Source organism: Ischnura elegans, chromosome 1, assembly GCF_921293095.1.
Source record: "Ischnura elegans chromosome 1, ioIscEleg1.1, whole genome shotgun sequence".
In the NCBI taxonomy this organism is placed as follows: Eukaryota; Metazoa; Arthropoda; class Insecta; order Odonata; family Coenagrionidae; genus Ischnura; species Ischnura elegans.
This window is the reverse complement of record NC_060246.1, coordinates 110,897,344-110,924,049: the sequence shown is the minus strand read 5'-3', so window position 1 is coordinate 110,924,049 and position 26,706 is coordinate 110,897,344. Positions and strand designations below refer to the sequence as shown.

General features: G+C 36.2%; 2 protein-coding genes across 2 annotated transcripts in view; one reads left to right on the top strand and one right to left on the bottom strand.

The window, feature by feature from the left end:
• Positions 1–9,076, bottom strand: part of LOC124167947 (kinesin-like protein KIF3A) — a 39,725-nt gene extending 30,649 nt beyond the window's left edge. Inside the window, exons 1-8 of the mRNA XM_046546018.1 lie at positions 8,892–9,076; positions 8,424–8,693; positions 7,727–7,932; positions 5,662–5,852; positions 4,212–4,351; positions 3,909–4,106; positions 1,361–1,610; positions 985–1,056 (exon numbers count right to left, since the gene is read on the bottom strand). Coding sequence (XP_046401974.1) covers positions 985–1,056; positions 1,361–1,610; positions 3,909–4,106; positions 4,212–4,351; positions 5,662–5,852; positions 7,727–7,932; positions 8,424–8,693; positions 8,892–8,897 — 1,333 coding nt within the window. The 5' untranslated portion in view covers positions 8,898–9,076. The remainder of the gene's footprint in view (positions 1–984; positions 1,057–1,360; positions 1,611–3,908; positions 4,107–4,211; positions 4,352–5,661; positions 5,853–7,726; positions 7,933–8,423; positions 8,694–8,891) is intronic.
• Positions 9,077–14,142: 5,066 nt separating this feature from the next.
• The window catches only part of LOC124167931, a 50,716-nt gene continuing 38,152 nt past the window's right edge, over positions 14,143–26,706 (top strand). The window contains exons 1-2 of the mRNA XM_046545998.1: positions 14,143–14,295; positions 25,753–25,882. Coding sequence (XP_046401954.1) covers positions 14,186–14,295; positions 25,753–25,882 — 240 coding nt within the window. The 5' untranslated portion in view covers positions 14,143–14,185. The remainder of the gene's footprint in view (positions 14,296–25,752; positions 25,883–26,706) is intronic.

Sequence of the window (26,706 nt, the reverse complement as noted above, 5' to 3'; positions counted from 1 at the left end):
GTCTCAACATAAACATCAAAATATGAAAACTTGGGGTTTAGCTGAAAAAAACACACTCTTGTGTTGTGCAAGTAAATGGTGCTTGGTTTGATAGAATTTCCACACGCCCAATGGTAGTGTTTCAGTTTTGATACAACATCACTTACGTCGTCTCCAGATAAAGATCATCAGAGATGTTTAATAATCACCATAATATTCTAAAAATCTTCCCTATCCCACAAATTATACTTTACAGGGGTGTGGCAGCTAGGTGGATGAGTGCTCCACTCGCAAGATAATTTCTTATGGCACCAATTCGATCTTCCTCCTCTAAAAAGTGCGGGAGAGGGGCCTCTAATACCAACATATATGTATATGGCCACTCCACCATACTTTTTGGGGAACGACAAAATTGGAGCCATAAGGAATCATCTTCCAAGAGGAGAATTTCTTCAGACAACTCCGAGACCCCTGTGAAGTAGGCAAAATCATAGAATTTCCTTGAAATTCGTTAAGCCATCCTCTCATATCTTCCTCATTAGAGGAAAGGGTAGTTGATGTCATATGACAGCTGAAACACTGTAGAATCATCTGGTAAATGTAAATTCCACCAAACTAAATGCCATTCCCCTGTAACATAGGTGGATGTGTGTTTTAACCAGGAAAATCATCATTTTTCATAATTTGAAGTTTATTGAGAAATTCTAAACTTTGCCCCGGTAAGTACAATTTTTTTTCGCATTATTTTGGACTGGATTGGAACCATGACTACATAAAGCCTGATAACAGTGTGATACTCTGTGATTTTGTAATCTCCCTAATGGCATTTACTACCCCCAGTATCCTTTTCTACACAGATTTTAGCATTGATTTCAATTATAAAAATTAACTAATTTCAAGAACAAACGCAAAACATACTAATGAAATGAAACACACTACATAATGCCAAAGAAAAAATCTAGAATAACAACTTATCTGGAATAAGGTCCAATAAGGAACACTGACCAATTAAGAAATCAGGTAGGTTCTCAGTCAATCCTGTTTGAACCAATGGTCCAGTAGAATCTTCACAATTTCCTAAGAATGGTACTGTTTATAAATAAAATTTTCTACCTCTACAACATATATTAAAAATTAACGGGGAAGAGGGAACAGAAAATCAACACTGAATGGTATAGCATAATTGTAGTACTTCAGCTAAATGTAATGTACAGCATGTAATAAAAAACCACAAGGACTCTAAACATCAATTTAAGCTCAGTCATGCATTGGAAAAATCTAAATAAAGCTCTGTTTAATTACATGGACAAAAATGAGAATAAAAAAACATCAAGCACAAAGCCATGTTTTGAATGCCAAATTGTTTTGCCAAAATACATACCAGATACTGATTGACTATGATTTCCTGTTCCCATTCCAAGGTTTTCCATTATTTCTGAAGCATCCTCAACTGAAAGAGAAGATAACTGTTTTTTGAGAAGAAGGATTTCATCCTGAAACTGACGCAACAGGGCATCCTTGGGGTCCTCGTTCACCCATGCACGATTTTGAATGCCTTTAGCTCGCATGGCATACCGGAGAGTTGATACAGTCTCATCATAATTATATTCAGCTGGTCCAACATTTGCAACCTAGAAAAGAAACAAGGAAATTCTCAGATGAATAAGCAGTTCATGAAAAAACAAGAAATGATAGAGTGCAGAGGTAACCTTTCCTTTAAAAACATTCATTCTCAAAAAACTGTTCACGAGATTACATCATATTTGAAGCGTTAACTTGATGTAGCCACATTATGAGGAGAAAAAACATCTATCTACCATTCCACATAAAAATATTCTACACAGATTTCAACACTGCATATGTGTAATTCTTGAACCTGGGTCAGTAAAATAAATTTTTGTAGAGCAATAGAAAGCAATACTATAGACAGTTGGTAAGATAAAAGGGCTCAAACCCACCAACAAAAACATTTTTTGGGGTACAGTCTCTGAGGAAATTGATACTGCAAACATGAACCTCACCGAAATGTCCCTTGCTTTCAAATGAATCCACCCTGCCCAAAACAACCTTTTCTAGCTATCGCCTCGGTAGAAAAAGAGTTTGCTTCCTTCTCAACTATTCATAACTACCATTGCAAAACAGAAAAAAGTTGAAATAGTTAGTCATACAAGTGAAGTGTCTACATGAACTTATTTTGGACAGAAAAAACAAGATTCCTCACAAGTTTAACTGATTAATTAAGGAGTGACATAGTGGAAGTTCTACATACTGAAATGAAAGGTTGTTGCATTTATCCCTAATAATTTAATGCGAATGACATATTTCAACTCACGGAACCATCATCTGATACAAGACCAGATGATGGCATTGGCATGGCTCTGCGAGCCAAAACACGTCATGCACATTAAATTATTGTGGAAAAGTGCAACTACCTTTCATTTTAAGATTCCTCATTTTCATTCCACTAGTAAATATTTAGATGAAGGACTAAATGCAATTAATACTGGCAAATCTTCAATTAAAATATTAAGTGTAATTCCACACAAAATGTTAACCCTTTCGAGACCGCGGAGTTTTCGTCTTAGATTGACTGCTGTACCGAGCCCCAAGAGACTCTTCTTTCTCGTGGTACGGAGCATTTTTGGAGGGCATTCGTTAAGAAGGGTCTCGCTGAACCTTTTTCGACCCCTCCACGGTGGGACTCCGCATTATATCGGACTCCGAGAGTAGTTGTGCTCCCTCCTTTCCGGTTTTACGACCATACCTGCGGCATTGGTTCGCGGTCAACTTATGTATTGCTTATATGTATTTAGCAAATGGATAATTGTTGCTTGCACGTAAATTACAGACATAGAATATAATTCCTAATTTTTATCTGAGCATTGTCAAATTTTAAACGAAGTTCTAAGGCCATTATCAAAGCATTTAACGCAGCAACAATTTCCATGTTGATGTTTATACATAACTCGAGATATAAGTTAATATTTGTTGTAGAATTTCGTTTAAAAATTCTAAACGCTGCTCAAAAGACAAACAATTCAATTCTTAGTTTATATTTCTTGAGAAATGAACAAATTTTTATTTCGAAAATTGACTCTATAAACAATTGTATGACCGCTGTCCCTTACCGCTGAGAGGGGTTATAAAAGACGAAGGGTCCGGGTACCTGCTCCCGGATTCGGAGGGTTAATCCTAAACCCCGAAGCGTTGGGTCCCGAGACAAAGGCGACCTAAACTCACGACCGTCCTGAAAGGGGGAGAGCTAGAAAACGTATATATACAGGTTTCGTTTTCTTGACCGGGAAAATCTCACACGTATATATACGCCCGTGGTCTCCCGGGTCAGGAAACGTCCACACGTATATATACGTGTACGGTAGGGAAAAGGTTAACCCTTAAATCATTTTATGCTCCAAATGGAGGTTACAAATTCAAAAATCATATTCTTTTAAAATATTTTCCATTCATCAGAACTTCCAGCATCAGTTACCATGTGCTCCAATATTCACCAAGTTTTTCTTATTATGATTATTTTCAGCATTTTATCTTCCCTGAAAGCTGTTGGATTCCAAGCAAACTTCAAATAAATCCAGAGAATTGTGATAAGGCACACAAAGTTACTTAAATGAATGAAATGCACAAAACAATCACCTAATGAATAGATGTACTTAAAACCAAAATCACCTGCAGCCAATATTAAAAATTACTCAATATTAGGAATCAAAACTTGCATAAGTAAGAAAAGAAAAAAGTGAAATTTTGTGAATAAAGGAAAATGGATTTTTCTGTCACATAAGAAATTCAGCATGGGTGAAAGTTTAACAGTAGCCACTCAAACACTGATCATTTAAATACTTGATTTCACAAGGACTTAAAATCACATATTCATGAATGAAAAGCACCGACTGATCCAAAGAGAATTATCTTACCATGACCGTTTTAGAATTGCCTCCTAATGAATCTTGTAGAAGCCTGGTTAGTTTGGAGTTCCGATATGGTACATGAGTGCTCTTACCATCAACCAGGGCTGATATCACATTACCCAAAGTTGACAAAGACAAGTTTATTTGCGATGCTTCTTTTAAACGTTGTCCACTTGCCCCAGTTTTACTTTGCCTCTCTGAACCCTGAAAATATGAGATGAAAGGTAAGCTGTACTTCAACTGGTAACTGTAACACTGGCCACTTTTTTTTTAATCTAACACACGCAGCATCTTGGTCCAAAAACATACTGCCAAATCCACGAGGTGCAACTTCCCCATACGAAGGTGATGGTCTCCTTCACTGTCTTCTTGAATGCATTCAATTGTGACGGTGAATATTGCATGAGAGCGTGATGATTGAGCATTCATAGCTGTAGCTCCAGTAACACCTGAAATACAAACAATCATACACATCTGAAAATTGAGAGTGAAAATTACTCCTGGAGTACGTATTTCATGCTTTTAGATTTTTAAATGATGACATCTATTTTTCGTGATTAAATGAAAAGTGAAAGTTTTCAAGCGCGTGAAAACGCGACGGCTAAGCATAAATATAGGGAAAAGCCCGTGTGACATCATTCTAGTTCCCACTGCTGCTGTGTGAGGTGACCTTGGGGCGAGGATATATGCGCCGCTACGACTCTGTGCTCTTTGGAGACTCGGAGGCTGCGCGCTAGGCTTAGATTGCTTGAACAATTGAGAATGGATATCTTTAAGAGCGATACAGAGAACATAATATTAGAGCCACACTATATTTCCAGGTCCGATAGAAGTGATAAATTAAGAGAGATGTTTTGCCGAACGGATAGATATGGCAATTCGTTTTTCCCCCGAACCATAAAGGACTTTAATAAACGGTAGTCCCAACTTCGTTTGAGCACTTAATTTTTTTAGCTGTAAACGGCTGGTGTCCTAACACCCCCTGCCACACGCCTTTTAGGCGGCTTGCGGGGTATTATGTAGATGTAGATGCAAACTGCTAGCAGATAGCAGAGTACCCTGCTGGCAGGTAGTGCTTGGCTAAAATAAGGATTATTAATACCCAATCAAACGAAGTAAACTTTCCGACCATAGCCAGTTTTAATAGGTGATTATTAAGATATCTTTTTCCATGTGTGGTTAAAATTGAACATTAACATTTGTTTAAACTGGGATTTCAAAAACCATATAATTAGTACATTATGAATACAATAATGGTGGATAATGAATCGCAATCAATGCCTTTCGTTTTCTTTGATGAAGGAAACTACCCTATTGTAAAAGCATCCATAGTACCGTAATCAACTTTCAACAAAATACTTACAACGAATTCACTTCATTATATGAGCTAATATTAGTCTTCCCTTGAGCATGTTCACCACAGTTCATCAGGAAAAATTTTCATCCCATAACAGTTACTTTTCAGTGCTGGAATAATTTATACACTATTATAGATGAGAGCTTTGTCCAAATTTACCAACTTCTCAGAATAACATGTAAGATGAGAACTTCATATTTCAGAGGTGGCAGAAGTGGCTATGTTTGATAACTGCAGTACTTCAGTACATATCTGACTTCACTATTGTAGTGAAAATTAAGCCAAAAGAAAAATTTTAAGCAAAAAATAAGGCCATATGTGATTATATCAATTACTGATACCTGATTAACCACCTTTTTCAAAGCTAAAATTATAAAGAGGTTAACTAAGCATTTCACTTACGATTTTTATTTCCCATTTTTACTATTCTATCCATATCTCCGGCATTATTCACCACATAGCCTGACAGCCCTTTGACAAATACTCCCAAATTTGGTCTTTCTCTGACTTCTAGCCTTTTACCCTGGTCTTGACTAAGTAGATCACGAACTTCTTCCTGATATATTTCCAAATATGAAACTCGTACCAAAAACCTGTAGGGAATCAAGATAAACAGATATCAATATGTATTCATCAAAAAATATATGTAATGACATACATATTAGGGGACAAGAGATGTTCCATTGAAATATGATTATCACATCTTTTGGAAAATGCTGTATTTATTCATTTCTGCTAAACAATTTTCTCCTCCTCCAGGGCGCAGTTTTAGGGAACACTTACAGTAGGAGTGGACTTGCAAGCAGAAAAAAACACACATACAGGAAATCCTTAAAGACATGGCAGTCATTCATAAAAGATCCTGGAAAAACCTAGAATCCAAATTCCAATCAAATAGCCTACCAGGGTTTTCATACCTTTTGCATAATTTTTTAAAGAATAAGGGAATTTAATTTTCTCTGAAGAAATTTGAAGAAGTACTGTCCTCTTCTTTTTCCAATTAAATATAGAATAAATGGTGTCTTTACACACCATCATGAATGTTTATGCCGCAAACAACATGCAAAATTTAAATGCAAACACAAAAGATCCTCATTTTGAATTCTAAAACTCAGAATATAATTGCTCCAAATTTCCTCGTAATTTCCTTCGCAAGAACGTGTAAACCATCAACATATGGTAGCATAATTCTCGAGTCAGAAAAATTTTATCCATGACCACTATATTATTCATTTTTGAACTTAATACATAAGAGAAAAATGTTGTGGATATGCACTAGAAATAAGGGTAAATCCTTACTGAATTCCATCTACCACAAGGAGAATAAAAAAAACATGCTTCTGGTCATTATCTAGTTCAGCATAAATTTTTAACCCTGAGTTGAAGTATGGAGTCATGATATATGATAAAAAAAGGCCCAGTAAAATGTATTTTTCTTAAGTCATTGCATATCAAAAATGCCCAAAACAGACTTTGATGAAGTCATCATTTTCTAATTTACAGTGATGGCTAAAATTTACGGTTAAATAATTATTATCATGAATACTACCATTAATATTCCCATTATAAAAATTCAACGACTTTTTCTCTACTAATAACAAAGCATTATGTATTATCTTTGAGGCTTCAACGCAGGAGATAGAATCATATAAAAAAATAAAAGTCTTCAGCAAAAAAAAACTGTTGGGAAAATTAAAAATAGGAAAAATTCTTTTTGCCATACCTACAGTCTCAGACTGGTTTTTCTTTTTTTCTGGGGGGCCACAGAGATATGAAAATAAAGCTATTTTTGCTGGCCCTTACTGTGAATGTAACTATTTCCAATACACTCACATGCTCTGATTCCAAACCATTTCAGAGTTGAGGCAGAAACACAGAACTAAGGTTTGGACCTCCCCACCATTACTCAAATCAAGAACTGCAATAATAATCGCACATAAACCTTCCTCCTCAGTGTACATTTGATTATGCTAAAAATAATAGTATATTTACTTCATTTTGTTTTAATTAAAAAGCTACAAACTAACAAACATGAAATTGAAAAAGTAATTCTTCAAATTCGATTACAACCGCTTCAGTTGCTGCGGCAAAGACATTTAATATTTTAGATTTCTAAAATAACAAAGATTAAGAGTTGGAGAGAGCTAATGAATGTGATTATTGAACAACAGAACTTGAATGTGCTCAATACTACTTATACCATTATACTATTATTAATAGTAATTACACAGTGAGAGTCTAGGGATGTTTTCAGGTTTGGCTAGGTAGTTTTGATACTCAGGATAATTCCAAGAAAAAGACTGGCCTGATTTTGGTCCCATGGTCAAAAATAATGGCCAAAAATACTAAACAGAAGAGTGTAAATGCTCGAGCAGAAATCTATTGAAGCTCTACGGAGAGCAGGAGTTTAATTACAAGGTTCAGGCAAAAATTTGGCACCAGTTTTAGTGGATATGATTTTACTTACCTCTTATCTTCTTTTGACTTGGCAATATAACCGAATATATGGGCAAATGAATTTGGTATAATGCCTTTAAGGTGGGGATCTTCCCAGTCTCCTTGCATGGTGAATGTTTTTCCTGTGCCAGTTTGCCCATAAGCAAAGATGGTTCCATTATATCCCTCTAAAACTTTAGACACAATGGGTCTGGCAATTTCATTGTACACATCAGTCTGCAAAACAAATTGATAAGTTGAAACATACTTACAAAGAACAGTGGATGAAAGGATAGAATTTGGAATTAACAAAGTTTAAAAAAATCATAAATGCAACTCAAAGCTAACATGGTAATCTACCTTCGAAGTTTTTAATGGCAAAATATCCATTTCCACACTTTCCGAATGAAATTAGGAAAGAAGATAAAACAATCACCCCAACGATAGAGGATGAAAATCGCAGCAAATGGAATGAAATAATCTCAACAAAAAAAATTATTAAACGAGTTAAAATTATGTTCACTCAGAGAACAGAATTTAGTCACATTCTGAGTACGAGCTTGTTTTCAATTAACTTAAGATCATGACGAATGAGTTTATTTTTATTTAACATTCATTTCTATTTCGTCTACTATGATGTTTAACTACAATATCACACCAAATATTCTGCCGGAGGTTCGCTTCAAGTCCGTTTCTATGTCATCAACTAATAACAAATAATTTTGTACCTGTTTAGAGTCGAGGTCAAATACGAGATCAAACGTAAAAGTTCTGGCCGGTTCTCCAGGAGCTGATGGGCACGGATTTTCCACTGTGACCATTCCTTGCATTGTATTTACTTGTACAACTTTTCGGTATCCTGCTTGAACTTCGTCTTCATTTAGTGGTCTTACGCGAACCACGACTCTAACATTCTCCACTTCACCAGTATCGCCTGGAGGAACGCACTCTTTCTCCTGTGAATCGTCCTTGTTGGGACTCGAACCGTCCTCTTCATCCTGAAATAAAGAATTCACGACTCATAATACTATCTCATATAAGGAATACTTATAAAGACAGAGTATATCATACTTATCGACAGATGATGTTAGAAATGCCATATTTCATATGTGAGCCATAAAATTAATAAAAAAATGTAGCATTTTAGTCAACATTAACTAAAAATCTAGCGTCAACAAAAAACACAATCAACATACCGACATTGTGCCACTTAATGATAGCTCCTTGACGAAGAAATTGATTATCCGCTCACTCAGTTCAACGGATAGCCTCTAAAAGTCTGCATAACTCCTATTCAAGGATAAAAAACGTAGACAAAAATATACAAAATCAAGAAAAGGTGATGATATTTATCACCTATTGCAGACAAGCCCGTGCAAGAGCAAACACAACAAATACTGGAAGAACGAAAATAAAAGAGCGACTCCAATGGTACCGCGAAGTTTAAAGTCGCCGAAACAGCTGACGACATTCTCTTGCCTTCAAAGCAATGGTAATGCATATAATTAACCATATTTCGATAAAAACCGCCACATTAATTTCACCATAGCATCATAAAATATTTTTAAAAGGAACTAATGGTGTGCATTCATAAATCTTTCCGTTATCTATTTTATTTTTTATTATGAATTAATAAAAATGTTGGTATCCCTCCAGACTTTCTCGGAGAACTTTCGGTGTTGATAGTAAAATGAAAGTTTATCAATTGGATAATGACTAATTTCGACATTTATTTCAAGGATAAAAAAAGAAATCTGTGTCTCGATTCTGTGTAGAAATTAAAGCCAAATAAAACGAGACATTCTCGAAATGGGGGCAATCATACGCTTATTTTGATTGGTTAATGCCGATTTCCATCTATCCAAATAATGTTAGGAAGACGAAGTTCCATGTATATGTACACTCGAGTTGTGTTGAAATTTTTAATGAGCATATATGTTAATGAATTTAGCCGTAAAGATCCAATAGTAGTTTTTAAATTTGAGCAGAGGTCATCAAAGGGGCAACTAATCACTTATATAATTTTTGAGGTGTATTCATTGCCATAATTTGCCTTACACGAACATATTGCCAACATTTACATGACTGTCTCGGAATGTATAAGGGTGTCCATCCCGATGTCTTCCATCCCTCACGGAATTATAGAACTTCAATCGTTATTTAATTTGCCGAAAATCAACCACTTCCTCCATGTATTGAGCCAAAAGTGAATTAAAATTTAACAACTGAAAATATAAAAAATATTTCTTTTTCGCCTTAGTTTTATTTTACAGTTATCTTAAACTCGTTATTAATTTTATTATGATCATTTTTGCAATATTTTATCAAGGTTGCCAGATGGTAGAAGATCTGATTGATGTTTTTTCCTTGTCCGTTGGGAATCACTTTGATATCAAATGCTTACTCTTTTAATGCCTCGAGTCCCCACCTGCAGCTTATTGAAAGTCCATTAACTGTAAAGTCGGGGAGCGTGGTAACCTAGTGAGTGGAGCGCTTGGCTGTGACCATGGTTAATTAATAATTGCAATGTTTCCTTTGGATATCTTCTTTTTTGATCTCAACGCCATTAGGTATCACAGCTTCCGGTTATCGTGTCCAACATAAAATAGTGAACGCACTGAAAGCTAAAATGCATTTAAGTCCAAGAAATTATTTTATCCCGTAAAAGATAGAAATTATATATAAACGACTGTGACTAAAATGCGAATATTCATTGCCGAATCATTATCTTGCAATTCACGGACGACGAAATAGATTATATTCTTAAAGAGTCCATGGTAAAATGCTCCGAACTCTTTTCCATAATTAACATTTTAAAAATCTTCATTTTTCAAATTCATTTTAAAAAATCGTTTCTAAATATTTAATTCATATCCCACATCAGAATTTTAACTATTTATACCGCATAACAAGGAACAGGAATTCCAGGATTACGATCGTCATTGCCTCAATGCAGACATTTTTCCCTTTGCATATACTTTTTAAAAAGGCACTTCAAGCTATCTATGTTTTTAATTAATGCATCAATGTATCATTTAGTGATTTGTGAGCAAAAATGCCCAAATTAATGCTATGTTCAATTACGTACTGAAATTTCTTCTTTTTTATTTAAATTTTTTAATGCAATCAAGTTTGACTCTGTTTCATGTTTCTAAATATATTTTCTAGTATGTTACGTGCAAAAGTGCACAATAGTAGTGCAATGTGTAATATTTGAATCCTGCCACGTGAACGGCGATGAAGATCACAAAACTACCATAAGAGAAATTCCCAAATTTATGTATGAATTAGTTTGATTCTGTATTTGGAAAAATAGGAAAATTTTCCCTAAATAAATATCACTATTATGGTTACAGTGGATGTTCATATGGTGGGGAGTTTTATTTGATTTTATTCGCAAATATGCTGCATTCTAAATCTATCGGCCAGGAATAGGGAGGTTTCCTATTATTTATTACCTAAATCGAAAGATTGTTACTCCTGGAGTACGTATTTCACGCTTTTAGATTTTTAAATGGCAATATCTATTTTTGGCGATTAAATGAAAAATAAAAATTTTCAAGCGTTCGAAAACGCGACGGATAAGTATGAATGCTTGCAAAAGCCCGTGTGACGTCATTCTGGTTCCGCCTGCCGCAGTGTGAGGCCACCTTGGTGCGAGGCTATGAGTGCCGCTACGATGCAAGCTGCTAGCAGGTAGCAGAGTGCCCTGCTAGCAGGTAGCGCTTGTCTAAAAAAAGGATTATTGATACCCTATCAAACGAAGGAAACTTTCCGACCTTCGGCAATTTTAATAGGTGATTATTAAGAGATGTTTCCCTGAGCTCTGTGCCTCATGTATGCATTGGTAATCTCAGACGATGTAAAACTCCTGACTACTCGAATAGCATCTAGGTCTCTGTGACGTCACGTGGAGTGGCATCGCATGGGCGCTAACCTGGCCTTTTTCAAATGAGGTTAAAATTGACCATTGATATTCGTCCAACCTGGGATATCTAAAACCAAATACATAATTTGTATATTATAAATACAGTAATGGTGGGTAACGAATCACAATCAATGCCTTTCGTTTTATTTGATGAAGGAAACTACCCTATTATGTCTCGGAATAGTAAGGGTTACCATCAGGGACTGATCCAGGATTTTTTTCTGGGAGGGGAGGCATAAGGATCCGACAGGTCTTCTCATATTTGAGATTAAAAACAGAATACAAAAACTGTAGAAAATATTCTCTTTACTTTGAAATGAAAGTTATTAATATGAAATTAAACGATTGAGGCTCCGTAATACACAACATTAAACGAACTTAATGATAACGTTATTAAAATCTTGTCTATTTTTTAAGCGTCTGGAGGGGGGTGGGGGGGGGGGGCGCTTGCCCGGTCCTCCCCTAAATCCGTCTATGGTTATCATCTGTCGAATGAGACGTAATACCATTGTCCTTTTGACATTTTTTTAGAGCAGCTAAATGCAGACGCCAGGTTTCCCTCCACCATTCTTTCCTAACCAATCTCCATGGCACAAGAAACCATAGCTGTCGAGAGCCATCACAAGATATGAATTTCGTAAAGCGCAACCGACTTTGAACTCTTACCCGGTTTCCTATGTATCTAGAGGTACACTACACTATTGTACTACGAATATGTGATTGGAACGTATCCCCGCAGCTAAATGCATGGTGCTCTTACCATCGAAATGAAAAGCAATTATTTGATTCATAAGAGAAAATTAATGTCCTATATTGTCACGGTTGTTTCAATGGAGAAAATCTTAATGTAAAACAAGATTAAATGCGTTTACACACGTAGAAAATTGCATTCAAATATATTTATAATTTAATCATTGCTCCGAGCTGTTTTTTCATGGAAAGTTTAATAATTTTTTACGCAGAAAGTGGTTGAGCCATTCCATACCGATCTCAATGAGATAATATTTATAGATATTCCTAGAAGACATGGAACACCCATATCTAGGTAGGTATTTTCGATGGACCATTCAAGTAGAAAAATTTCAGTGCATTTTAGTTTCAAAGAAAAAGATGGTTCACCAATTTCATTTACCAACTGGATTAATATAATTTATATTTCATGTTCAAAATTACCTTGCCTTATTTCGAGATATGAGATTGACATTAATTTAGATAGCAAATAGAATCAGCAGTGAAAATTTTCAGGCAAAATAAACCGATCACTTAGATACTAGCCGGGTGTTTGATGCCGTACTTAATTAGATTAAATTGTTATTTTTTACGTCCCTCCCATTGAACAACATGCCAATAAGTACCAGAAAATTGTAAACCTTTCCAATATTGAGGTCTCCATTCCTCTTGTAATTATGCGCATATAATAAGTCCACTTTATCAATACTGCTTACACGGAAGAGTAATTTCCTGTAGTCTACACAGCGCAAAATTTCAAGATTAACAAGTTTACTTAACCCTTGATGGAAAATGTGTACTAGCTTTCAAAATTTGATGTGTTTAAAAAAATTATGTTCGCAAATGTTCGCCGATGGATTTTATCCGAAGAAATCTCCCCTTCTTTTCTCGTTTGCTTCAAAGCATCTTATTTCTATTCATAAATATTTGTACAAATGAACGCATATGCAACCAAAGCTTCACGGCAAACATCAATGAATAAATTATATTCTCGGTCGTAATAGGGCAAGTAGCGGTTTGTCCTCCTACATTAACTAATTTAATCAAATTAATTAATAAAATTAATATTATCAAATAGATTAATAAAATCACCCAGTTAAAACACGTGGGGAGAATAGATGTCTCCTAAATCAGAACAGTAGAATGCCAGCACGCAAATAACAGGGAAGATAAGTATTACATTCTGTATAAGGATCACAATTCGTAATGAGTTTTCAATAAAAGTTATTTTGAGTGAGCCCAGAGTACAGAGAGAGACATGCATGCGACTCTCGCGTAAGCATTTATTCCTACGTGATACATCATCGGAACCTGGCACTAAATAACACGACGCTATATAGGTGATCTCTATAAATATATTGTCCTTCCCACTCTATTCTACACTCCCAGCAAGCGTATTTTTTCACTTCCGTAACATTTCCTTTCTCCCTCGCGCCCTTTCATAGACCCCCTCCACCATCCTCACACAGGGCCCCACCCCACAACAATATTAACCCCGCGCCAAGAATGAAGAGGAAATGAAAAAACCCAACCCCCACTTAGCCGAGCCGTTCTCTTCCCTCTCAACGATTTCGATTCCTCTCTGAACTTAACTCCCCTTCAACAACCTTACTCTGACCTTACCTAGGATTCATCCCTAAAGAATAACCCTGGAATAACATGCCGAAAATTCTCCGCATTGCGCATGTCCTGTCCCACACCCTATCCCCCCTGCCCCCTTATCGAATATCTGCGCAGCGACGCGGGGCAGCTTCCCGACCGGCCTGACATCTACCGATCTGTGGACGACATATATTCAAGTCGTGCCTTGAGAGGCGAAGGAGATCAGACGCGATGCCGGCTGAGGTGGAGGAAGTGTCATCGGCACAGTGCCCAGAGGAGACCCAGTGCTTTGATTTCGGTCAGGAGATGGACGCATGCTATACTGCATTCGACAAAGACGAGTAAGTGTTAACTCTGATCTTATTCCTTCCGGTACGCACATTGTCCTGATGTCAACGCACCCTTTCCCAGTCTGCTGTTATGGGTTGGGGCAACGGAAGGTCTGAGCACCCACGAGGATGTGTCCTAGTTTTTAATTATTGCGTAAAAGTTTGCCAGATTGCTTTTTTAATGTGAAATAATCGTTTGTGGGAGGATTATTTACATGCATTAATTCAAAATCAGCACCATTTGAAATATCCTTTATCCGTGATACCTTCCACTAATCAAGCGGGAATTTTGAAATCTATTACAAGCCGCGGAAGGGGTAAAATGCATGAATGCATAACTACATGATGCGGATGAAATGAAAAATAGCTCAATTCAATGCCTAAGCATAGGAATATTTTTAAAATAAACATTTTTAACGCAATTCAAAGCTATCAATTTTGGATTTAGTCAAAGCCATTATCTGGGTTATGCGCAAAGAGGAAAGGAATATTCTCCACGTTACCAATGCGATATTGTGTAAATTAAAGTATTGAATACTCCTTACGAGATATTTTTTACATATTTACTGCTATTATTTGTCATCAGTTTCGCAATATTAATGGAAGGAAATAGAAAATAGACTTTATAAAATTGGTCCCTTGTTATTGCTGAAAAAGTGTAAAAAATATGTATATTTACCATCAATTACGAACTTATTGTTTAAAATTTACCAATGAAATATAAAGTAGTCTGGAAAATCAAAAATAGTCTTCTTCCTAAAATTAACTGTATCAAAACGCGATTTATTTGCCAAAATTATTTCCCATGTGTATCGTCGGCAGGATATCCCATTTGCCATTTACTGCATTCAGCGTATTTTTTTGTGTATTATGCCTCTCTTTGCATATTCTTTGCACCAAAGAGGGAACCTTAAACTCATGTTGTTTTTCATGATTCGAACAAATTTAAATTACCTTACCATATTTCGAGATATGAGATTGACATCAATTTAGATAGGAAATAGAACAAGCAGTTAAATATGTCAGATAAATAAACCGATCATGTGGATCATCTTTTACCATCACGTCTCGGCAGTGGCGCCGACTCCATGGGGCCCGAGCCCCCTCAAAAATTCGTTATGGGTGTGAGGAAAAAATGTGTCATGCTTGTCGATTTTCCCCGGAGTGTCCAGATATCGAGATTCGAGTTATCAGGGTTCTAATGTTGATCATACGACTCTTTTAAAATGCTTAAAAAACTTAAAACTCACTACTTATAAAATTTCCCGGAGCAAGATCCCCGGTTTGGGACCCCCCAATATTTTTTGTAAGTCAGCATCCCTGCGTTTCGGCATTCAAATTATATTTTATGAAGGCAATTTGAAGTTAAAGTGTGCCTGATGCTAACTAATTGAAAAATATAAATTGCATTAAATTAACAAACGAATGAACTATCCCGCATTTATTTTCATATTTTATTAAAATTGCTGTGGCCACTTGATTTTACTGCAATGATATTATTTGAAAATGTTCAAAATATAAGTAGATGTGCAGCCGATAGATAAGATAAAGTATGCAGCCGATTCCGATGGGCAAAATCTCTGGAGCCCACAATGTACGTTAAGTTGAATGGTACGTTCCCAGTAATTGTCTGCGGTGTTCAGTGCGTTTTAGGATGGTCCGCATAGTTTTAGCCCCATCAGTCCTTTCTTCCGGGGTCCAGTCGGGTTTTCGGCGGCCTTACGCGTCGTCGGTGGGTCATCCTCCGGTCGCACTTCTTGCTGTGCTCCAATGTGACAAATGTGGGCTGTAGGGCGCCGAGTTTTGCGTGAGGGTTAGGGATTAACCAAGAACCGTACAACGGGCTTTATATTGAGGCAATTAAACAATAATCAATCCAAACTGATTCCGCAATTATTTCCGTTTCTGAGTGTGGGTTGTTTTACATTCGCTATATTTATGCAAATGAATTATGAAAATACGCGAATTCTCTCTTTCGTTGACGACTAATCAGTGCTACACAAGTCATTTACGTACAAAAAAATACATCGTAAGGTTTTCGATGATTGTGTCGGAATTATTTTTGGATATCTTGGGAAGCAAGCATTAATACCTCAATGAATTGACAGCAAGTTAGTATAACTCACAAAATCTTCAAACGGTATCGAACAAGGCGTCTACTCATGTGGTCATTGCCATTAGAAACCTCGGTAAGTATTATTTTGTGGCTTATACCAAGTTGCTGTATTTTCTCCGTAGTATACCATTTCTCCTAAGCATACCACTCAATTACGCCTACAATCTGGCAATTTCTCGTTGAAAAAACTTCCAAAATTTTCAGCAAGGGCGAACATGAAGGGGGAGGAGGAATAAATTGGATACATCCGAAATTAGAATATTTGGGATATGATTTTTTTTTCATATTCTGGACGGTAGGATTTGATTTTTGGGTACCTCCCTCTCTAAATGAAGTCCTGGGTTCGCTCGTGCTTCATAGAACATCCTTCTTATAGCCTACTGATGACAGTGCAAAAAAATATATAAAAATAATGCTTTTGAGCTACTGCTTCAAAAAAATACTATTCAAGAACACGTGGACAGCAGTGCTGTGCTGAAGAGTAAGTGTGTCTCAGCTCAACACCATTTCGCATCTCTCTCCTAACTTTCTAGGTTACCGTGAAAAGTGTTTTCCTTTTACCTGTGCCCTCAATTTATTGCTACTCGAAGCATTAATATGCACGTGCGCTCTTTATTCGTTGCGATGGACCTTTATCAATGCATAATTTCCAGAGGAATGATAATTTACATGTTGAGATTTAAAGTTACAATAAAGCTAAGTAATTTCACTTTGTAAACGAATTTATTTAATTATGATTTCAGAAATATGCTCCGATATTATATTTTACGCGTAATATTTTTAAAATAATCATAATTTCATGTAAATAAACGCATGAATTTAACCACAGGGATGCCATAAATGGGTTCACCCTTTTTGTCGTCCTTAGATAGGATTTTCACGTTATTGTAGCTGTATAATGGTTTTGTTTTTTTCAGGAATGATCAATATAAAATAATCATTAAATTTTTATAATACCTTGACGATTTAATTTTATACGATAGTTGTTATCAATGTCTCGCCAGTATAGCGTTTAAACTAATAATAATTGGTTGCATAAACTTGCTTTTCATGGCAGACCATTGGTAATCTTCCGTTAAACGTAAAATATTACTCGTCTATGTATTTAGTAAACAGCGCGTGGCTTCGTTTTTCGAATATGAATTGATCGAATAAAATGGTCTGTGGATTGCTGTATGTTAGTGTTCCTGTGGGGAAGGACAATAATTCAAAATTGATTTATTTATTTATGTAATAGTGGAATGTGAACGGAAACAGCGGCATCGTTGTTTTTGAAAATTGTACTGATAAATAAACCGCGCAAACTTACTTGCAGAATCCTAAGATTAGCCATCGAATCTGATAGAATATCACTCATTTATTGATTTTTAGTGGAGGAAAGGCGGCTTATTGCTTAGTAAAATGTTAGCATATCAAAGACCTATGAGTACATTTTATGGCAGCGAAATCACATGAAATGGAATGTTAGGCAGCAGAAACTTTGATAGTCGGTACCCTTCATAAAAAAAAGTGTTTTGGTTGCTTTTTTGCGTCAAATCCGGGGGCTTTCGTAAGGTAAGAACAGATATGGTACAAATAAGGCGAACATTTCCATAACCCGTTAGCGCCTATAGTTTTTTTTGTTTCAGAGAGCGTTCATATCTCAACAATATCATGTACATGCATTACACGTGGTAAAGATTCCTCATAAAATTTATTAGAATAATATTAAGTGGAACCGGAGATACACCCCAGTGCCATTCCACGGCACTGGGCGTTTACGGGGTCTTTTCGGTTATAAGGGTAGTTCTACGCGTGGGAGTGTAATCTCTCTCCAACTAGATCCAAACAGGTCGTTATCTTATTTATTTAAGTATTTGAGTGATAAGGGGCAAGTAATGGTACTTTTGCATTGGAATTTTATTAAATGCATCGTGTTCGGTTGTGTAATGTAAAATCTCTAGTGCTGACATAAAAATTTTACCAATACAGTCTCGCTGACATCCGTTTGCATAATGAATTGTGAGATAAATTACTAAAAACTATATTTATTAGTTTTTATAAGATCCGTGCTGCCTTGCTACGTTATTCCTATTCTGATAAATAAAAGTTGTCCACCCGCAAGGAGAGATTATTTTGAGTACTTCTACTATTATTTTGAGTAGTGCAACACATCCGATTTTAATGTCGAATTACTACCATGAAGTTGTGAAAATGAGCGTCAATTACCCAGTAAAAAGCGAACAGCTCCGGGTGTTACTTCAACGCCGACCTAAAATGATTTACTAATGTCGTAAAAATCCACTCTTAACAATAAATTCACCCCCCATTTAAGCGAAAACATAGGTAATTACAAAGTACTATCAATTCTCTTTCTCTGTCAAATTTTGGTGTGAAGATGCACCTTTTCCCCAATTGCTTGCAGTTGATAAAAACAGTGCCTCTGCAAACTTACTCCTCCTCCCGTAAAGAGAAATATTTCTCCTTATCACCATTGCTCGCATGTTATAGTTACAGTGGCGCAGCGAGGGGGGAGGGGTTGGGGGATAAAACCCCCCCAGAGCTCAGAAATTTTTAAAAGTTTACTCCGTTTTACTTAATTGGATTAGTATTACTCATAGAATAGTGTTAGGATTAATGAAATATCCCTCCGAAAGCCGTCAAACTCACCATTTTGAACCATTAATCTTAAATATTTTCTGGATGAGGGCCCCCGAACCTCCCGCTTACCCTGGAGGGTATACAATAACCCACACCCCTAAGTAATAGTTGCGCCTAAAACCCCCTACCCTTAATTCTTAGCTGCGCTCCTGTATAGTTACATAGTGTGAATAGGACCTTACATGTTTAGCCAGTGAAAAAGTTTCTGAAAAACAGGCACGACGTTTTGTATCAAGCATATTTTCGTATATACTTACACGCATACATTTGCACGCATATTGCAATTCTAAGCTAGGTATAACGCAGCCCTCCACTTCTCCCTACCCCAATCTAGTTTTTATTTACCACGCTGATTTCCCTCCCCGTGCCTTGAGGCTCTTCTTGTCCTAGGTACATGTCCCTTGGTCTTCCTTTAGGCTCTTTTCCTTCCATTTTCCCTTCCATCATGTTTTCCACGTGAATGCTGTGTCTCGTTACGTAGCCAATCCACCGTGTTCTTCTTTGGGGTACAGTGATCAGTAGTGTTCTTTCTTTTCCTATTCGTCTATATGCCTCCTCATTGCTCACCTTCCTTGTCCATTTTATCTTCAGCAGCCTCCTCCAGCACCAGGTCTCGAATACCTCTTTTCTTTATTTACCGCTTTACCCGATGGTTCAAGATCCTGAACCGTAGACTGCCACTGCCCACACGAATGTTTTCACTTGCTGTTTCCTGGTGTGGATTACTTATTACTGAAAAAAGTGTTATTGATTTTCCACAACTTGATTTATCGGTGTAGTTTTGGTCGGTAAGATTTAAAACTAATCACTTGACAAGTTGCGGAGTTAATAAAGAACTGGGGGATATAAGTGCCGCATTGAGGAGTTTCTGGGGCAATCGTGTACGCGATTACAACTCACGTTTTCGTAGAATTTTTTCCCATGTACTTTTATAGCATTTGATGGCGGCTTCTCATTTTAGTATTAATCGATGTTTTCAAGGCGTACTAACATCTGCGTAATATATAAATACTCTAATCCTTAGCAATATTTCCTTCTCGTAGCATAAATTTTATCCGAGAGCACCACTTAGGATTCCTCTTTCTTCTTTCCAGTGATTGTACAAAGGATAAGCATTCAATTTTTAGAGCAGAAAAATTCTCTAAACGAACTCGCATCCTTCGTTAAAATACATTAGAGATAACGCAATTACAAACTGTTGAATGCCTATGGCAATCAGATGTAAATATGCACTCACTACAGGTAAAAATTGGATAAGTTTGAAAACACATCGCATAAAAAATTCAGGAGTGTCGTAGTGTTTAGGAACTTTGTCCGTTTCCTTTTTAAGATATACATCTGTGTAACGGCAGGTTCAACGCAATCTATTTTAAATAATGCCATGTTACCTTCCGTCCCTTGATGTCACACCTTGACATAAGTAATTTTCTTCTGATGTGGAAAAATAGCTTCCAGTGAATCGTTTTCAGTGAAAACTGTTATGCTTTGTTACTCGTTAAATGCATGATGCGATTTGCCCTTATTCTTACAACCTACGATAGTGGACAATATTATGGAAGAGTAAGGCAGCTTGGATCAGCAAATAAAACAAAGCAGAATTACGTGCTTAGCGATAAAGAAACGGCTGTAATGTTTCAGGCTTGCCACGTGTTAGTACCTCCTAGCCTGAGTAGGTTTCCGTCACACTAGAAGAAATTTATAGCTTGATTTTACCGGTTATTATAAGTTTGGAATTTTATTTGCGTTCGCAAAATCCACAACTTGACTCAGAGTTCTCAGTTGACTCGAATTTTATGCCTTGAAATGGCCCATAGCACGTTATATGAAGAAATATCAAACGAATTTGTGTTTTATCACTAAATATTGAATCACATTCACTTTCTTTATCCCCGTTCCCAAATGCTATATCGAAAATAAAACAGCATTTAACTGATAATTTCAGGCTTTATGATGTGAAATCTTTCCGTTATCGCAAATAAAAAGAAATACAACGTTAAAAACCTGACGATATACATATGTATGAAAACCGGATCGTGCGTGATGAAATTCTTCCGGTGTACCGAATGAAATTCTTTTTTTTTACATGAAACAACATTGTCAGGTGATGATAGTGTGACTTTATATCATACACTAATATACAGTGCCGGTTCTAGACATTTATCTAGTGCAGCGGTTCCCAAACTTTTTCTTTCTGCGACCCATTTTAGCCCATACGTTTTAGCCGCGACCCCCTAAAAATGGTTGTCTAAGTTTAAGTACATAGTTCACTTTATTATTCGCACATCTCGCGACCCCTTTCCGTACGGCCCGCGACCCCCCTGGGGGTCGCGACCCCCAGTTTGGGAACCGCTGATCTAGTGTAAGCTAACAACATTCCGACCCCATCATAATAAAATGGGAGGTAGATGGGATTCTCTTCGCATACATTTTTAAATAAAGGAAAATACTTTAGGAATAAGGGTCAAGGCTTCATATCAGCGTGAACTTAAAACGTGCTTGCGATATTTTGAATTTGATATTTTTAGAGCTAAAAAGCCAATTATATATTAAAATTCAGAGAGTTTAGGCGCCCCCTTTTGCTTGGCCCCTTACGCGCCCGCCTACTTTGCTTACCGCTTAAACCGGCCGTGCTAATATACCACGAATTTCAAGCATTCATGGCTAAAAGGCGGTGGGATATTTAAATTAGACTGTTTAGCCAAAAATGCCAGGCACCATAGACAGTTAGGGAAAATTTTGTGAACTACGGCATTATTTTGCTTTAAAGAGTGAAGAAATGCAATAATTCGTTCAATTGTATTAGGCTCAACTATGTGGAAGTTAAAACACGAAAATGAAAAGAATACTTCGTCGATTTCCACTGATTTATTTCGTCCGTACGACATGTTTTGAACGATAGAGGTCATTATCAAGTACCTTACTTGATTATGACCTCTATGATTCGAAACAAGACGTACGGACGAAATAAATCAGTGGAAATCAACGAAGTCTCCTTTTCATTTTCGTTAAATGCAATAATTTTACCATGTTCCGAAAAAACGAAAGAGATAAATAGAAATCCTGAAACAAACATCAAAGGAGAAAAGCATGAAGCAAAAAGGATCACCGTCATCATGAAGCTTGACGGGTGGGGTAGCATTGCAAAACTAATAAAACATGGGAAAATAACTGCCGAGTTAGGAGAAAATTACCTACTTAGGAGTTACGCAATCTATTCCTTTGTATCGGGTGTCTAGATTCCACCCACGGATGCTTTGGGTGCGTTTATTTCTGTCGTTGATTGTGATAGAGTGAAAACTTCATCGTAGGCATTTTCAACGGCGAAGGTTTTGGATAGAATGGCGGTTAAGTCGCATTTACACTCTGTAACAATGTTATAAAACAATGTTTAATAAACAAAGTTATGAAGAAAAGTTGTATAACATTTCCGACGTCCAAACAAGACTGTAACAAAGTTTTTTAACATTGCCACATAACTTCTTTTTATAGATAATAATGGATTGGAAACGTAAAGCACTGTTTTAAATACAATTTCGATGCCTGTATAAAAATAAATATACGTAACTTTTTTGGCTTGACAAAGTGCATTCCTTGCAAAGTCTCATGCAGCATTGTTGAATAAAATTATTATATAACATTTCGATACTTCGAAAAACTACATTCCATCGCAAAAAGTTATATAAACTGCTACGTAAATATTTTTTTTGTTGCATAGTGTAAATACGGACGGATGTACTTCAATTAGCAGTACTTTCCAATTTGCTGTGTGAAAATAAAAATGCTCAATCGAATCGTAGCCTATTGAATTCCCCACCATGTGCATATAACAATTGAACAACGTGGACAACTAATAAAGCCAAGACAACACTCCAGTAGAAATAATTAAGAATTTTATTGGTTTTTACTCGATTATTATTTTACTCGATTATTATTTTTAAATTAAATAAACAATAATTTATTGAAAATATTTGCATTTAGGACGTGCTAGTCTGAAGAACTGCCGCACGCTCTCTAGGCACCCTGGAATTTTATCCGGAAAGGCAGCATCTTGTTGACCCCTAACTTGCGTTTTGAAATTTGGAGAGTACACATTTTCGTTATTTTAACTGTAATCGAGCGTGTGAAGTAAATTTATTCACTTTTCTTTCTGTGTTCATCGTTAAGACTCTTATTTCTGCTCGATCATTTAAATTTTATTCCATCTCGTTGCAGTTGAAGGAATAAAAACTATTTTTTCCTCACTTGGTGATTTATTATGTCCGACCATTGTTTCGTTTCAGCGTAACATTCTCAATGTGTTACAGTTCAGGGTAATCAGGGAAAAGTAACATTTCCACCATTAAAATGTTACGCTGTAACGAAACCATGGTCGAACGAAATAAATCACCATGCGAAAAAAGCACTTTTCATTCATTCAACTCCTACGTTACAGGATTTCTAATATAAGTCACTACTATTACTTATATTTTATACCATATTTTGACTTTTATTCGTTAGTATACAAGTTTTCTGTTTTTTTTTAAACTTTCATTGCCGAGAAACTTATTTTTATATAAAAATATGATGACTATAATTTAAAGATTTTTTTACCCTATTGTCTCTTACTCGTAAGCAATGCTCTGTAACGATCAAAAGGAGAGAAAAAGAGACGGCGAAGGGATATGAATTTTTTTCTCGGATATGTCGGGGATTGTAAGTAAATAATTATTCTCATGTTGGAGTAAATATTATTTAAAAATGTTTGTTAAGTCATCACATCAGTTGACAATTAAAAGTGAAGTTAGCCAGCAGCATGCACAGTAGCGAATGAATATATAAAGTGCCAATTGCGCAAAGTTATTATTCTATAAGAACAATATGTCAAGAAGTAATAAAAATTCATAGCCCATTTATCCGTTATATATAGCCCATTTATCCGTTGATAAGGAATACGGGGAAGAATAATATTTAGGGGGAAATGAAATAAAATTACTTCTATCTAAAGCTGTTGAAAACAATAAATCACTTGCAATAAAATTTTACCGTTTCATTATTTTCACTTCCTGTTAAATGAAAACTAGTACCTTCCGCAGGAGCATTATATGAAATATTAAATTAATGTTTGCGTTGGCACCATTTCTCTGTCGCTTGGGATCACGTTATTTGCGAGAATAATAATTGGTAAAAAATATCTAATGAACATGAAGCAATATTCTCTTTCTCTCATTGTTATAATCTACCAAATCAGGGTATGGAAATCTTTTCATTCCTGCGGTCCACGTGTCCAGAACTGCGAGGGGTATAATGGCATAAATTTTCCCTGAATACTTTCATAATTGAATAAAAGATGCATTGAATTAGAGAATTTTTCACGCTTCATAATAATACTTATTGTAAAATGCGTTAAAATAAAAATAACCAATGGTTGTCCTCTCCATATGAAATTTGGGGTCCCGCGTGACAAGGCAGTAGCTAAAAAAATATTCGTGAGTGGAGAATTCCAAGTATCGGATACATTTAGGTGGGAATCCTCTGGAAAGGGGCACACTTAAGAGCCAGTTTTATTGACTCCTACCTATAAAAAATGTTATGTAACGATCGAATGGAGAGTGAAAAAGTGGTGACTAAATTCCAAAAATTTCAGGGTGTTTGGACTCCCGCTCTCCTCCCTCCCAATCGTTACAGCCTTTCCTCCCCCTGTTATAAAGGGTTACAGGTAATGTTTTACTCAAATACTTTAGCCTCTAAAGTTTACGAGCTCAATCTTAAAAATCTGTATTATTGTTCCTTTTTTCAAAATTTCTCTTCGCTTTTAATTGGGGCTGTTTAATTACCGTGATGAGTTCACGTTGTGATCATCGCTCTTGTTCTTTTTCGGGATTTATATCACACCAAATTTCTTCGCCAACAATTTATTCCAGCAACTTGTAGAACTAAACTGTCGCTAGCCAATCCTGTCCTATTAATCTTTATCCTGAATGTCCTTCTCCTCTTTCGACAGTATTTGTCTCTATTTCATTTTATGCCGTTGAAACTCATCAAAGTTAATCATTATTCACTTAAAGTGTGTTCAAGGCAACGTAGTACAGTAGATAATAAAGTATGAAATTAGAAAACTCATACGTGATGAATGAAGAAACACTAGGTTAATTTTGTTTTTTCATCGTTGGTGCGTTGCAATATTGCAGGCGACTGTTGATTAAGGTTGTCTAATGCAGGATTTATGATCACCATGATCATTGTGGACATGCCTTTACCTTTTGAATTTATTGCGTAGTCTTCGTATGTTGTTGGAACCGCCCTGACTTTGCCTCTGTAAGTGAGCATGAAGACTCTACTGCCGAAACTGTTTCATCACTTCTGAGAAAATAAACCTTAGGAATTCGTCACGTCTCACTAAAAATGTCCATGGCGTTGCCGTGTTTATTTTAATGGCTGTTTCTTACCGATCATCCTGCATGACTGATGGTGGTAGAACGTATAACAGCAGGACCTTAAGCTACCATTTGGTTGCACTTACGATCATTATGTTGTCAACATGACACAGATGACAGGCAAGAGTGCAGACGAGGACAGCTGGCCTGAAATCCACACACTTTGAATCGATTAAGGAAAGACTTTTGACGTGGAGGTTGTTCTTCGAGTAGCAAAATATGTTCTCGCGGCTGAAATGGCAAAGCGTTTCATTTCAATTCTTCCTTCACACTTTTCACGTTTCGATTTTCTGTCTCCAGGGATGGACTTCTGGACATCAACGAGTTCGGGTCGTTATGTCGAGCCCTTTTCAGAAACGACCGGGGCCAAGTGTACACGGTGACGCCAGAAATGCAGGCTGATATGTTTTCGGTGTTTGACAAGAACGAGGTAAGTTTCGATTTTCTTTCTCCTAACAGAGTGAATTCCCCAATGTTGTAAAAGGTCAACTTTCCTCGTCAATTCATTCATTCTATGCATCGCTTGTGACGAACAGTCGGAAAATATTCCGCAACTTCCAAAATTATGTACTTTCTGGGGGAAAAGTTTAACATAAAATATATTTCAAAGAATACTTATTTCTGTACTAATCAGAATGATTTTGGAGTTAACCTTAAAATAAGTTATATCCTCTATTAAAAAAATAAACATAATTATTCTAAAACATTTATTTAATCTGAGATGATTGTACAACATGGGGGTGTAGCACTTAAAAAATTTGAAGTAAAAAATCAACCATGAAATCAAATTATATTTCAAATAATTCTGTATGCCTCGAAACATTGAAATAAACCCGAATTAAGAGACATAAAATGATTAAATGTGGATTATATTCAGTGTGGTTTCCACTTTTGCCCTTAATATGAAAAGAAATCGTAGAAGTTGCAAAAATCACGTGAATTTTTATCATTTCACTTTCAACGGGGTCGTGAAATTTTTTCAGGGTATGATTTTCAGATGAGAGATTTTTATTTGCAAACCACTGAACCTGGGCCGCACTGAAAATAATCATGAAGTAAATGAATAGCAATGGTGAAAATGACTTGATCTTTATCTTTTAATATAAATCTTTATGTTATTGTAGGGAGGAGTACTTATCATTTTTTAATGTGTGTAAACTATGGTATAAATTTTGATGAGCGGAGATGTAGTCAGAGACGGAAATATTTGTGAGTTGAATAAACTTCACAATGCTTTCGGCGCATGTATAGTGA